Source organism: Diabrotica undecimpunctata, chromosome 3, assembly GCF_040954645.1.
Source record: "Diabrotica undecimpunctata isolate CICGRU chromosome 3, icDiaUnde3, whole genome shotgun sequence".
NCBI lineage: Eukaryota > Metazoa > Arthropoda > Insecta > Coleoptera > Chrysomelidae > Diabrotica > Diabrotica undecimpunctata.
In genome coordinates this window covers 4,332,509-4,347,635 of record NC_092805.1, presented here as the reverse complement: position 1 = coordinate 4,347,635, position 15,127 = coordinate 4,332,509, and the positions used below count along the sequence as shown (strand labels likewise).

Sequence of the window (15,127 nt, the reverse complement as noted above, 5' to 3'; positions counted from 1 at the left end):
TATAGAATGGGAAACAAAGAAATCACAATACTCTGTTACGCAGACGATATAATATTGATAGCCCAAGATGAAGATAGTCTGCAAAAACTGGTCCACAGATTTAACATACCAAAAGAATTTAACATGACAATCTCATCTCAGAAAACTATAATAATAGTAGTCAGCAAAGAACCAAGCAGGTGTGAAATAAAAATTGATGGCATCAGTATTGAACAAGTAATGGATATAAAGCACCTGGGAATTACACTGTCTAGCTATGGAGACCTGGAGAAAGAAGTGAAAGATCAAGTACAAAAAGCAAATAGACTGGCAGGATGCCTTAATAACACTATATGGCGAATCAGACACATTAACAGTCAACATGAGATTAAGTCAAGAATTTATAAAGCCAGTGCAAGACCAATAATGAAATATACCTCAGAAATAAGACCCAACAAAGTCACAACGAAAAGGCTACGCGAAACGGCAGAGATAAGAATACTGAGAAGAATTACATGAAATACGCTGAGAGGTCGAAAGAGAAATGAAGACATTACAAGAAAATGTAACGTACAGTGTATAAATGAATGGACACAAAATAGAAAAAAAGAATGAAATAACCACATAAGCAGACTGAAGTCTGCTGAATTATCGTCAAAATAGCAAGAGATAAGTCACCAATCGGCAGAAGAAGTACCGGATGACCGCGCAAAAGATGGCCTTCCATAGAGGTATTAATCCGCCAATGAATAAGCAGAATTACTTATAAAGAGGAAGAAGAAGAAGAATAAATTTGGGGTTAATTATGTTTTTGGTTAATATGGTTAATGTGGCTTGAATATTCTGGGTGTTTTTAATTAGATCTTGAATATTGGTGTCAAGTTTTTTCTGCTAATAAAATTAACAACAATATTGTGATTGATTAAAAACATTTCTTCGCAAACATACGTCGAACCGAAAAGACAATACTACATAGTTCGGCAATTGTGTTGATATGGAAAATCAGTTGTGGAAGTGTATTTTCAAAATTGGTCTTAGTTTCTAGTGAATAATTTTCAACGTCTTCAATTGAAATGGAAAAAGAATTAGTGAAAATTTGAATCTTATATACTAAAACGCTAAGCCCTTTTCTTGTCCACCACTTTACTCAAAAACCATATTAGATAATTAAAATATTTTTTCGGAATATTATTAGTATTACGTATGAGATTGTCAAGATATACTTTTGGTACAAAAATTCACTTCCGGTTTTGAGATGACCGGAAGTTAAAATTTACTTTTAAGTTTTAGACCCCACAATGTATATATGGATCGAAAGGTCTCGTCGAGACGAATCTAAATATGTACTTCCGGTTGCGATCCGACACCGGAAGTGACCCGAAACGCGCATAAAACGTCAAGATAGAGCAAATCTGACACCGGATTCGTGATCAGCATGCAAAATTAACTGCTAAACGATATCCATGTCGACATTTGATGAACTAAAAATTGCATTCCGGTTTTGAGGTCGACTTCCGGTTTCGTTTTTATTAGTCAAATCAATAGAGAATTTAACGTAGAGTTCAAAAATGTAAGTTCACGAAATTATCATTTATAGTTTTTGAGTTATTGATAAAAAGATTTTTACTTCCGGTCATTGTATATATTGTATATTTTTCTCGCAAAATATAAATTTCATTTAAAAAACTCGATGTTGAGTTGGTCAGCTAGTTAATACTGTTAAACTTACCGTAATTTGGAACAATATTTTATTTGATGGCTAATCGGGAGAACATTCGGATGGCAAGATTCCATTTGCTTCCAAAAATATTTTTATTCGAAGATAAAATTTATATTCTACATATTTCTTAACAATTTTATAGTTCTTTAATTTATTAGTGTTTTTAAAACCAAAGTGTAATTATTGACTTGACCTAAATTATCTAATCGGATAATTATTGGTTGATATAAGGTTGAATGCTCGAATAAATGAACTTTGATCAAATAAAAGGCAGATATCGAGCACAGTTTTATTAATTAAATCTTGCCCAAGCACTTTCGCTTCCTAGAGCATCTTCAGGGGCATCTGAAATAAGCCAAGAAACGTTCTTTTAACTGAAGAAAAATTAATTAACTTCGATAAAAAACTCGATGAATCTATGACAATCAAAGAATCTCATAAACATAAAATGTGGGATAGGCCAAAATTGACGAAGTAAGTCTGAAACGTTAATCACATAAAAACTTTTATCAACCATCAATTTCGAGTTTTTTTATCGAAGTTAATTAATTTTTCTTCAGTTAAAAAAACGTTTCTTGGCTTATTTCAAATGCCCCTGAAGATGTTCTAGGAAGTGAAAGTACTTGGGCAAGATTTAATTAATAAACTGTGCTCGATATCTGCCTTTTATTTGATCAAAGGATAATTATTATACTAATTAATTACTTGTGATTAGAAAATATATATACATAATAATAATACTAATAATAAAATTTATATAGAAATTTTCTATCTCTCTCTTTTCTAAATTTTCTTTCTATAGGAAACTTAATTCCTCTGTAGAAAAAGCAAATAAATCCAACTCAAGCCAAGAAGAAATTCATGAGTTTTAGGGAAACCAACTTTCGACGCCAGCTACTCATAACAACAATGCTGGATGGATTGAAGAAACGACGAACAACTGTCAACACTACCGTAATATTCCCTATGAACCTTTTACCACGGAAGAAGTCTCGAACATTATCAAAGAGCGTCATAACTGGAAATCTCCTGGACCAGACGGAGTTCAAAACTTCTGGCTAAAGAAGTTTTGGAGTGTACACGAGCTCTTAACAGTATTAATTAATCATGTTATTTTTAATCCGCAGGAAATACCACCATTTCTTACTCAGGGAACCACTTATCTAATACCGAAGGATCAAAATAACACACAAGATCCAGCCAAGTACCGTCCAATTACTTGCCTTCCAACTTTGTACAAATTGGTCTCATCCTGTATAGCCTAGAATATCTACCAACACTGTTCTCTAAACAATATCATAGAGCCTCAACAGAAAGGATGCGCTAAGGATTCCATGGGCTGCAAAAAACAACTTATAATCGACCCAGTCATTTCCAACCAGGCGTACACCAAAAAAAGAAACCTTTTCACGGCCTTCATCGACTACAAGAAGGCCTTTGATTCAGTATTGCATGAATGGCTTGTAGATATATTGAAAATATATAAAGTCGATGATAATATAGTGACCTTTTTAAAGCATATTTAACAATGACGGAGTGGAAGACTACAATTCACCTTCAACCACCGCATTTATTATATTTTGTAGTTCTTAGGAAGCATTTATATTCTGAAGTTCTTATATTCTGTAGTGGAAGTTCTTATATTCTGTAGTGCTATTAGGACGGTATCATCAGCGTACCTGATGTTGTCTATGCTGGTTCCGTTAATCTTGATTCCACCTTGAACCTCGTCTAATACTTTTCTGAATATAGATTCCGAATACAGATTAAATAATAGTGGTGATAAGATGCAACCTTGTCGCACTCCTCGTCGGATTAGTATATCTTCGGATGTTGTGTGCTCTATTTCAATTGTTGCCGTTTGGTGCCAATATAGTTTTGAGATCATTCGCAAGTCTTAATCGTCAATTCCAGTTGTTCTCACACTTTCGATCATCTTTTAATATTTAACGGAGTCAAATGCTTTTCCATAATCAATAAAACATGCATATCCATCTACATTTATGTCTCTGCATCGTTTCTTTTTGCATTTTCTCTGCATTTTTCTTTTCTCTATGAGAAAAGTTTTAAGGACATAAGACATCATGCTTAATATTCGATAGTCATCGCAGTGTGAGGCATTGGATTTTTTGGTAATGTTACGAATGTTCAGTTTAGCCAGTCTGATGGTAATTTACCTCTGTCACATATCTTATTGAATAGTGCTGTTATTAAGTCGAGGCTTTTACTTTCGTTGTCTGCAATTAATTTAAGTATTTCGACATTGATATTGTCTGGACCGGTGGCGTTTTCGTTCTTCTGAGCTTTTACTGCATAAATAACTTCTTCTTTTGTTATTTTTGGACCTTTTTCATTTATTCGATCATACGTGGATGGTGGAGAACAAGGTCTATCATCGTCAAAAAGTGTCTGAATGTATTCTTTCCATCTCTCCAGTTTATCTTCTGTATCTATAATTATCTCGTTATTATTATTTCTTAATATGGTCCAGATCCATGATCCAGAGGTCCAGAAGTCCATGATCTCTTGCGTTATCCATTCTTGTTTTCTGTTGTTTTTCATGACCCCGATGTCGTCTCCTTGTATCTTTGTTATTTTCGTTTTTACAGCAGTCCATGTTACTTCAACGTCTGTTTGTACCAAGTTCTCTAGCATTTCTATTTCTTTTTCAACCTCGATACTTATTTCATTGTACCCCTGCACTAATTTCTCTTAAATCTGAAAAACTGTCTTCTTGCTTAATTTTAAAACTGATTTTTTTTCTTCTAAAGATCTTTGGATAATTTGTAATTGTGTGCACTTGGTTGATTGTTAAGCACTTATTAGTACACCCAAATTGATGTGTCAGAATCAGATTTTTTGTTTCAGACTTGCTCTTGAGGATCTAAGCGTTTTATTATCAGTCCTTTCAGTGTTAGATCTACATTATATAATATTTAAAAACAGTAATATTATATTATTCGTGGTCAATTCATGATTGAGGAAAATTCATATACACGGCGAAAATTAAAAAAAAAGTAGAAAATAATTTCAAAATTTTATTTCAGTCTTTCTTTATTTTTTTACTTGTACAAAAACTAAGCATGATTTTCTTACTTACAATATACAAAGCTACACATATACTAAAAGTAACTAATCCTAAAAAGGCAACTACATCCAACGATAGATACTGATACCAAGTCAAATCTAAGGCAGTCATTCTTAAATGTGGTGCTCCTCGATGTCTGGCAATAAATTCCGTCCAATAAATAGCTAGATCCAGAGGTTTTGTTGGTCGATCGTTCATCAGGACAGATCTGGTCTTGGCAGTCAAGCGGTATCTGTACGGTAAAAATCTTAATGTTAGTTTGTTAAAAAATATTATTTTAGAGACTATTTCACTAGACTATTTTTAACTGACAAAACGTCATAGCAACGCCACGTTTCCTACTGACAAAACTCCTTCCTGCCCATGATTTCTTAGCAACAAAATTATGACAAATCCGCCACGAAGGTGTCTGGTAATTCTATTGTTGTCAGTTTGACAAACGTCATTGAAGCGTAATTAATTTTGGATAGTTATAATGAATCCAGATGAAAAAATTGGTTTCGGAAAATGTCCCATTGAACACGCAGAGCTCCAGAAGCTTTATTTGGACCCAATTTTCGAAGTTTCCACGGGTGAAAAATTTTACGCTTAAAAGATGTACCACCATAACGGAACTAGCAAAAATACTCGAGGATTATGCCTGTAACATGAAAAAAGGAAATGACGAAGACTATAAAGAGTCGTCTGTAAAGTCAAATGTGGAATGCTGCAGTAAAAATGGTACAAGATAAATATTATACGGAGTATGCCATAAAAATCGACCCTTTCACAGATATATCTTTCAAATGTGAAAGATTGGCCAGAGATACCAAGCGGAGGCAGCTTCAAAGTGTTCAAGAAAAAAGAAAACTCAGTACAAAAACATTATCCACCGAAGAACTATTAAAAATCATCCAAAGCTACGACGAGGAAACCTCCGATGGAGCACAAAAAAGTATTTTCACCTGTGCTCATTTGAACTTGCTTGGAGAGGTAATTATGGGAGAATTTACGGGCCAAATTGAATACAACAGCATTTTTTCCAAAACAAATCAAGGCGGTTCGAAAAGTTTGGCAAGCAGCAAATGGCTGGTGAGACATTCATCAAACGAAAATTGCGAAATGTATGCCCAGTTAGATTATTTTTGAAATTAATGGAAAAAGGGGACCAAGGATTTTATCAGACAGACTTTTCTTATCGATCATCCCAACTGGAAGGATGGATCTTGGTTCAAAAACTGTCTACTTGGAATCGACACCGTATCTAAGTGGACAAAAATGTCAGCTGAAAAATTGGAATAGACACAAAAAAACATAAAATAACAAACCATTCTAATCAATCTGCAGCTGTGTCAGCCTTGTTCAAGCGATGCGTTTTTGAAATGAGTTAATTAAATTAACGGGTCACTTAAATGCAAGCGCTCTAAGACCATATCTGCAGCTGGATTCCAGTCACCACCAGAAGTTGATCGAAAATCTCAGAATAACAAATGAAGCTGGACCTTCGAATTTCCAAATGCTACAGGTCAATAATACAAAAAATCCGGAAAAAGAGAAAATAATTTACCGGCAAAATGTTATTCTGGTTTTATTCAAATTTGTTTCGCTTATTCAATTTTGACAAAATCATTCGACTGACGTCTCGTGATTTAACTGTCAAAATTTAATTCCCGAAAATTGCCAGGCAACAAACTTTCATACGTCGAAAATATTATCGGCAAAATTTTCTTTCTTATGATATTATATGGCAATCAATGGAAAGCATGAATATTAATATAGAATTAATAAAATCCGTCAAAGTGCTATACAACCAACCAATAACAAAAATAAAAGCAGACACAAATAATAACAGGATTTATAACATCAAAAGGATTAAAGCAAGGATGTTTTCTGTCCCCTACTTTATTTAAAATATAACTCGAAAGTGCTTTAAAACGATGGAAACAAAAATGCAGGACAATGGGGATACCGCTCACCAACACAATGTATATATGCTCAACTTTGCAGACGATCAAATAATAATGGCTCAAGATTATGACGATTTAAACTATTTGGCACGAAAATTAATTGAAGAGTATAATATTATTACTAGAAGTAAATAAAAAGAAGACCGAATACCTGTGCATTGGAGTCGAACAAAAAGATCTCATAATAGACGATAACACCACGATAAAGCACTGCTGTGACTACAAATATCTAGGTATAACTATTTCACAAAATGGAACATTAGACAAAGCCATAAGAGAGAGAAATACGTCAGGGAAAAAAGCCATCACAATGTTAAACAGCATTTTATGAGACCAATCCATCAGCAAAGAAAATAAAAAGAGGATATATGAGACTATAGTAATAAGTATCACTTTATACAGCTGTGAGGTATGGCCACTAAAAGAAAGAACACTGTCAACGCTGAAAGCGACGGAAATGGATTTTTGGAGAAGAACCGCAGGAAGATCTAGAACGAACAATCACAGATGACCTAACAACAAAACAACTTATCTGGTTCGGACACATACAAAGATTGGATAAACAACGAATACCAAAAGAAATATTAAAATGGCAACCAGAAGGAAAGAAAAAGAGGTAGACCGAGAAAAAGTTGGAGCGAAGTAATAAATAAAGAACTGAGAGGGAGGGCCATAGAAGAAGACCTATGGAACAATGGGACTAATTGACGATTGTAAGTCGGAAAACGGAGGAAAACGTTATAAACCGATAAGTAATAGTAGAGGAAGAATAATAATATACGATAAGTATAATGTAAACAGCTATTTTTGTAGCTATGTTAATAAATGAACTAACTTTTATTTTATCATAATAAAGCTTAAGAAATTTTAGTACAGATTAACTAAAATTACTGCATTAAATAAGTAATCTGAAATGTTAAGATGCAGTTATAGCATAGTACTCTAGTGTGAAACTGGGTAATATGTCAAAGTGGGAAAAAGTGCATTGCTTACTTACTTTGGATCATTTAAAAGTTTATTCAACTGCTCAGTCATAAGCTCTTCTGTTATCTGCGAAAACGGAATTAGCAGACCATATCCTATAGATTGTGCTTTAGCGGCATTCATTTTCTGATCGCCATATACAGGTAAAGAGAGTACTGGTACTCCATGGTAGATGGTTTCTAGGGTACTTAACAATCCTCCGTGAGTAATGAACAGCTTAGTGTTTGGATGAGCTAAAAAAAAATCAATATATAGTAGGAACATATCTATAGTTTGTAGCATTTTATTTTGAAGTCCCCTCGTATATGTGTTAATTGAAATCCCCTTATATATGCATTAGAATAACGAAGAATTTTTCAATGTTTCTTAGTTCGTATCCTTCAATTTAAAACCCATATAATCTTTCGTTCATTCTTTAGGTCGCCGCCGCCGATAATAAATTATTTTATTGTTTATTTATGTCACAGGCGCAAATTCTTCGATATTTCTTTGTTCAAACCGCCCGATATTGCGTTTTCAAATTAATTTACGTCTTAATTTCCGTTGTGTTTAGTTTATACGCTAAGTGCTTTGTTTGTTCTAACTTATGCGAGCAATTTTTAACGATAATTTCGTCACTTTCGTTGGAGCCGGTTGGTGAAGAGCGGCCAACGTCATGTCCAAATTCAATTTGAATTTGTAGTTTTCTGTTTTTGTCCCTTTTCAGGGAAATTTTCGTCTTACGTTATGGAAATCAATTTTAGTAGCAGTTAATCGTCTAATTCCACCTGTTCCGGTTGTTTAAGAGGCAGAGTCATAAGTTTTGTGCTCAGTGCCGGCTTCGGCCTCAAATGGTCGATCCAATTTGCAGTGTGAGATCCAGTCCCTTTTGTTCGTGTGTTCGTGTCCAGGATTCAACTCCATCCACGTCAGATTTTCGTTCCAGATTATGGAAATGGTTTCCCTTTGTTCCAGAGTTTCGTTCTTGCAGTTTCAGTCCAGAGATGTAACAAGTTTCAGAGTTATGTGCGAAATAGTGAAATCCAGGTAACATTTTTTTTGTGTAAATTTAAAGTAAAGCAGACATTTTTTTAAAAAAGTAATAATTGCTTTCATACAAAAAAGAATTTGTAAGATTTAAAGTAGTAAATTTTATGGTTTGACTTTTAGCTGTCATTTTATTTGTTCAGTTTTGTTTTAAATTTAGTATTAACCTATGACAGTTAGCACTATTTTTGACATTTGGTAAATACCTTATCATATTTGAGATTTTGTTTTTGTTTTTTAAAGAAGGTTAACCACTGTGCATAGTTTCACTTAAAAAGATATTTTTTTTATTTGTAATAATTTATTTCTGCTACAAATTGTCGCCCATTAACAATTGTAAGTTTTTTCTGTATTTTTTTTAATTGTGACTATTAATATAGTGTTTTTATGTTCTCTGTTTTGTAACTGTTTGTGGTGACACAAAAATAAATGTTAAATTTTGTTTTTCAACATTTTGTTTATTTTTTTAACAAACCCTTTCTTTTTGAGTTTTATTTGAAAAAGATATGTTTTTTATGTTTAATAATTATATCCCCAGTTACAACTAGCTGGTTGTAATAGGTATAATTAGGCACCTCAAGTGGCGCCCTATATTAAATTTCTTGAGGTGTTTCCTGTTTCGTTTTGTTTTTGTTTGTCCCAAGAGATTTATGACCTTTTATTTCATTTTTTGTGGTTGCCCCAATCCAAACCCCCCCCTGTCTTTTACTTATCCACGACCCCAGCTCTCCTACCAAAGCCTGAGTGTCCGTTCGCATATGTCGATTATTTTGCTTGCCCTTCTCCACCCCCATAGTTTCTCTTCCCCCAATTTTCTACCCCTTGTTTTAATGCCCCGTGTGGTAGGCAAAATATATCGTTACAAGTTTTGTAAAGCGATCATAATCTTATTAAAATCACAATCACAATCACTAGCCCAACTGTTCGTACAGTTGCTCAAGAAGAGTCGATAAAGAGTCGATAACTTCCAAAATTTGAGCTTGACTTCTGGGTGGCGTGACTTTTTAGATAGGCTTGTCTGTATTTTCAATAAGGCATTTCCTTTAATTACAATTAAGTCAAAACATCACAAAACGTGAACTACCAAAGGTATCCGCATATCAGCCAAGAATATGCGTTCTCTACTGTACATCAAGAAATTTACTACCAATGTCTTTGTCACTGAATGTATTTTCAAGTACATAGGAACCTATCTAAAACTTATCAAAACAGCTAAAAAAATGTACTATCAGAATCGTCTGAGAGTATAACTAATAAACCAAGTATAAAACTTATACTCAGAATAAATCAGGTATAGGCAAAATCACTAAAAATAAACATGGAATAACTATACCGATTATACCGAACCAAACCCTTGTTTAAGTCTAGTATAACCGTGGTATAACCTATTTTATGAATGGCAAAGTCATCAGTGACAAGAATATATTATTTTTTGTATTGTTTTATAAGTAGCTATATAATAAAAAAATATGTTGCGGCTGTCGAGGAAGTTGATAATTTAATTAACATGATGGAAAATACTCGAAAAAAGATGTATTTGGTTTCAGCTGTCAGTTTGAAAGAAAAATCAAAATTGACATATTTCACTCAATATCTCGTTGTTCTATATACACTCGCGATCATAAAATCCGGGTCACCTTGAAAATTTTAAGTTTCTTGGATATTTTTGCATCTAGTGCAGTAGTAACCTTTTTATCAGGCTAATGTATTTTTTATTTGTCATCAATGTTTGTTTTGAAAGAAAAAAAAAACGGTTTTTTTATTGTTTTTATTGAAAAAGCAGAAAACAAACCAAATTGTTGAAACAGATATACGAAAGAAAAAATGAAAAATACAGAACATGGTAAAACATCAGTGAAATTTCAATGACTAATATCGTGTATTGCCTTCCCTTGCTCTAATAACCTCTTACAGACGACGGGGCATATTCTCAATTTTTCTCCGGATTACATGTTGTGGTCTGTTACTCCACTCTCTCACTAACAGATCCTTAAGCTCCTGTGCGTTGTTAGGAGGAAGTGTATGGGTTTAAATACGTTTTTTTAAATCGTCCCAGAGACGTTTGATGGGATTCAGGTCCGGAGAACTAGCTGGCCAGGGTAACCTCGTAATTTTAACCTCGTCCAACTATTGCAAACTGATCCTGGCAACGTGCGGTCGCGCATTTCCTGCATAAAAACGGCATCTTCTCCAAGCCCTGCCATGGTGGGCATAACATGTTCTTCCAGAATCTTCGTAATGTACCTTCGTGCAGTTAATCCCCATTTTCGATGAAGGGTAATTCTGTGCGGAAGTCAGAAGATACACCTCCCCAAGCCATGACCGAGCCTCCACCAAATGGAATTCTTGGAGCAATGCAAGCTTGTGAAAATCGTTCACCAGTTCTCCTCCAAACTCTTACACGTCCATTGGATCCAGTTAGGTAGAAACGGGATTCATCTGAGAATAAAACTTTGCTCCAATTATTAATTCCCCAATGCGGGTATTGTCAAGCAAAAGTTAGTCGTGCAACTCGATGCGCCTGGCCAAGTGGCGGTCCTGTAGCCATTACTTGAGAAGATAGTCTAGAAGAACGAAGTCTTCTCCTGACTGTTGCAACGCTAACATTACAATTTCGTACTTCCTGTAGGCAATTTCGATGCATAACCGCAGTTGAGGTCCGGTTTCGTAAAGCCTGAAACACAAGGAAACGGTCATCTCGTGCCGTGGTCGTTCTTCTTCGTCCAGAGCCAGGTCGTCCGGTTAACAAACTCGTCATCTGAAAGCGTTGAAGCACTCGTTGAACCGTAGAAAGGCTTACGCCAACAGTTCTTGCGACTTGCCGTTGAGTGTGACCGCCTTCCACAAACGCGACAATGAGTGCTGTTTCAACAATAGTCAAGGCATTTTTGGCATGAAATAAACAATAATAAACACTAATAATGGCACTAATAAACGTTTGTTTGTTGCGTTTGAACAGAAAGTCGAAGCACAAATGAGACATTTAAAACAAGCGACAGTTACAGGTACCGTTCATTTTGGGAAGTGTATAGTTTTCTGCGAAATCGGCATTATTGGAATTCTTTGTTAAAAAGGAAACTGCTAAGCCGACAACAATTCTCAGAAACATGCATTAGTTTGTATTTGTGTTATTATTATTTACGATAAAGCTCGTTAAAAATGAAATAACGGCGATTTTCAAGGTGACCCGGATTTTATGATCGCGAGTGTATTTGTGCAAAAGATTGGGACATTGCCAAACTATTATTTCGGAATAAAGTGGGAATACTGATAACAAATAATAACAAATTATTTTAGTAATATATTCACCTTACACTTGGGATAACTATTCTAGATATAAATACGGAATAACCTTATAATACTAGTGTTTTATTAGTAAGACAGTGAGAAGCTCTAAAAATGTGCTAGAGAAACTTGGTCATTAAAAAACGATCTTCGAAATAAAACTAACACAGCTCAAACATTTTCTCTTCCAAACCCTGAAAATTTAAATGAATACTTCGTTAATGTGAGTAAAAATATAACATCAACTATTTTGCCATAAGATTCTATTTCCTATCTCCCCAATTCAAAAAAGCCTCGAATTCATTCTTTATAAGACCAGTTGATAAATCTGAACTGATCCAAGTAATCAGTAGTATCAAAAGCAAATCTTCCTGTAGTACTGATGGATTATCCATAAAAATTTTCTCAAATCTCCCAACAAATGTGTTGAAAGTCCTGGTCTCACTAATTACCAATTCCTTTGAAAAAGGTATAGTTCCAGCGTGCCTAAGGACAGCCATTATTATTTCTCTTCATAAACGTGGTGAAAAATCGAATATCTGCAACTATACAGTGGGTGGCCAAATTATTAGGGACACTGCATATATTTTTGTATTTTCTACTTAAAATTATTTTTTTGACCAAAAAAATTGGTGTTCATATCTGTATTTTACTTGGTAATTCTTCTGGTATAACTATTAAAATTTTTGATAAGCGGCAACACTGGCAGACTGCTTATCTATAAAATAATAATTATTGTTGCATCTCAATTAGTCATCGGCTGTCACCGCAGTGAGGTTTAAAAATATTTGCAAATCGTTTTAAATTGTTTTTGGTCGGTTTTCGTGTCAGATATATTTAACAGGTAAGTAATATTTGTTATTTAGTAATTTTTGCTACATTTAATGACACGAGTTTATTTAAAAAGATTGTTTAAATTCAAAATTATTTTTTTAGCATGGGCAAAATTGCAGACTTGTCTCCAGGGAAAATTAGAGAAATAAAAACATTATTACTGCACTCGAGGCTTTCCCAGAGAGTTATAGCAACTACTGCAGGTGTTTCAAAGTCTGTAGTTAATCGAATAAAAATAAAAATGAATTCAAACGAGGCATTGGAACCGGGCCGTGTTGGAAAATGTGGCAGGAAAAGGATTACTACTCCTCGTACTGATCGTAAAATTAGGGATATTTGTCTCCAAAATCGTAAAAAGAGTGTGACACATCTGACTACGATGATTAATGATGAAGGAATTAAAATGTTTCCAGAAGGACAGTACGACGACGACTGGCCGAAGAGAATCTGCTAGGTCGCCGGCCTATGAAAAAACCACGGCTCACCGAAGCCATGAAGAGAAAGAGACTCCAATGGGCCAAAGAACACCGAAGTATGACTGTTGAAGACTGGAGTCGAGTAAATATGACTTTTTTTAACGAATGAAGTTTGTGAACAGCGAATATTATCATTTTTACAGGTATGCTTCTCCGACGAATCAACATTTCAGATTTTGGTGGATAAAAGTGCGTTTGTCCGACGACGTCCTGGGGAGCAGTTCCATCCAGATTGCATTGTGGAGAGAGTTAAACATCCGGTGAGTGTCATGGTGTGGTCTGTAATCTCGGCAAAGGGTATGGGACGCTTATACATCGTGGAAGGGACAATGAGACAGGACCAGTATAAGCGAGTACTTGAAACTCGGCTACTGCCCCAGCTCAAAGAATGGTTCACTGGTGAAAAAAATTACATTTTTATGCACGATTCTGCACCGTGCCACAAAGCCAGGAGTGTAACTTCATATCTGATCAAAGAAAATATTGCAGTTCTGCCCTGGCCGGGAAACTTATTTGACATGAACCCTATAGAGAGCATGTGGGAGTTAACCAAACGGGAGATCGCCAAAGATGTTATCACCACGAAGCGGCAGTTGATTGAAGCTCTTATTAGAGAATGGCATCATAACCCTAACTTAAAACACAACGCAGGAGTTTGTATTCAGAGCATGCCCCGACGCGTAGAAGCTGTAATTGCAGCAAAGGGTGGCATCACTAAATATTAAAATTAGTCATATTATGTTAAAAAAAATTTTGCGAAAAAAATAAATGGTTTTACTAACAAAACTTAATGTTTTTGTGACCCTAATTTCTCAATCTCTTATACAAAAAATAAATGCAAGCCTTAAAACCAACAAATTGCAAAAAAAAATCAGTAAAACTAAAAAATTAAGAAATCTTTTACTGTCCCTATTAATTTGGCCACCCACTGTAGACCTGTTGCCTTACTACCGGTCCTATCCAAAATTATTGAGAGACTTATAAAAGCTCGACATATGTCCTCTCTCGAAAACAACATTTTATCACAAAATCATTTTTTATCTAATAAATGTACCAGATGCTATGTTTTCTGTAATACATGAGGTCTATCAAGCACTAAACGATAATCTCTACACTGCCACTGTTTTTTGTGACTATGCCAAAGCTTTTGATTGTAGAAATCACGACATTTTGATAAAAAAAAATAAATTTCTACGGAATTCGAGGTATTTCTCTAAATTGGTTCCACTCTTACTTGAGGAATAGGAAACAACGAGTTAGAGCAAATGATACTGACTCTAGTCACAAAATCATTGTATGTGGAGTACCACAAGGTTCAGTATTGGGTCCTCTACTTTTTCTTATCTTTATAAATGACATCGCTATCTTAAAAATCGATGGAAAAATTTTTATTTTTGCTGATGATACCAGTATTACCTGGAGGAACTCTAATATTCCAACTCTTTATGCAATTATAACTTCTGATCTACTTAAATAAAAACCTTATTTGGCTCTAATTTACTCTCTTTTAACGTGGATAAGACACTAGCATTATCCTATAATATCCATTGAACCCTTGCTTATTAATAACAGCCAGATCACTATCGTTGATTTTTGTATGTTAATACATATTTTAAAAATTTAGGTATTTATATTAAAAAATCGATTACAGATTTAGCCAAAAAAGAAAACTAAATCTGGAGAAAAATATCAAGCTTCGGTTTTTAAGTCTTTTGGGTTAAGTTAGAAAGAAGGAAACAAACAAGTTACTTATAATGAAAACTCATTAACTGCATTAATCTCATCAAAT

The 15,127-nt window shown here is 34.5% G+C and overlaps 1 protein-coding gene across 1 annotated transcript in view; it reads right to left on the bottom strand.

Annotated features, from left to right (window-relative positions):
- Positions 1-15,127, bottom strand: part of LOC140435434 (uncharacterized) — a 54,887-nt gene that overhangs the window by 30,480 nt on the left and 9,280 nt on the right. The window contains exons 3-4 of the mRNA XM_072524168.1: positions 7,731-7,950; positions 4,749-5,019 (exon numbers count right to left, since the gene is read on the bottom strand). Coding sequence (XP_072380269.1) covers positions 4,749-5,019; positions 7,731-7,950 — 491 coding nt within the window. The remainder of the gene's footprint in view (positions 1-4,748; positions 5,020-7,730; positions 7,951-15,127) is intronic.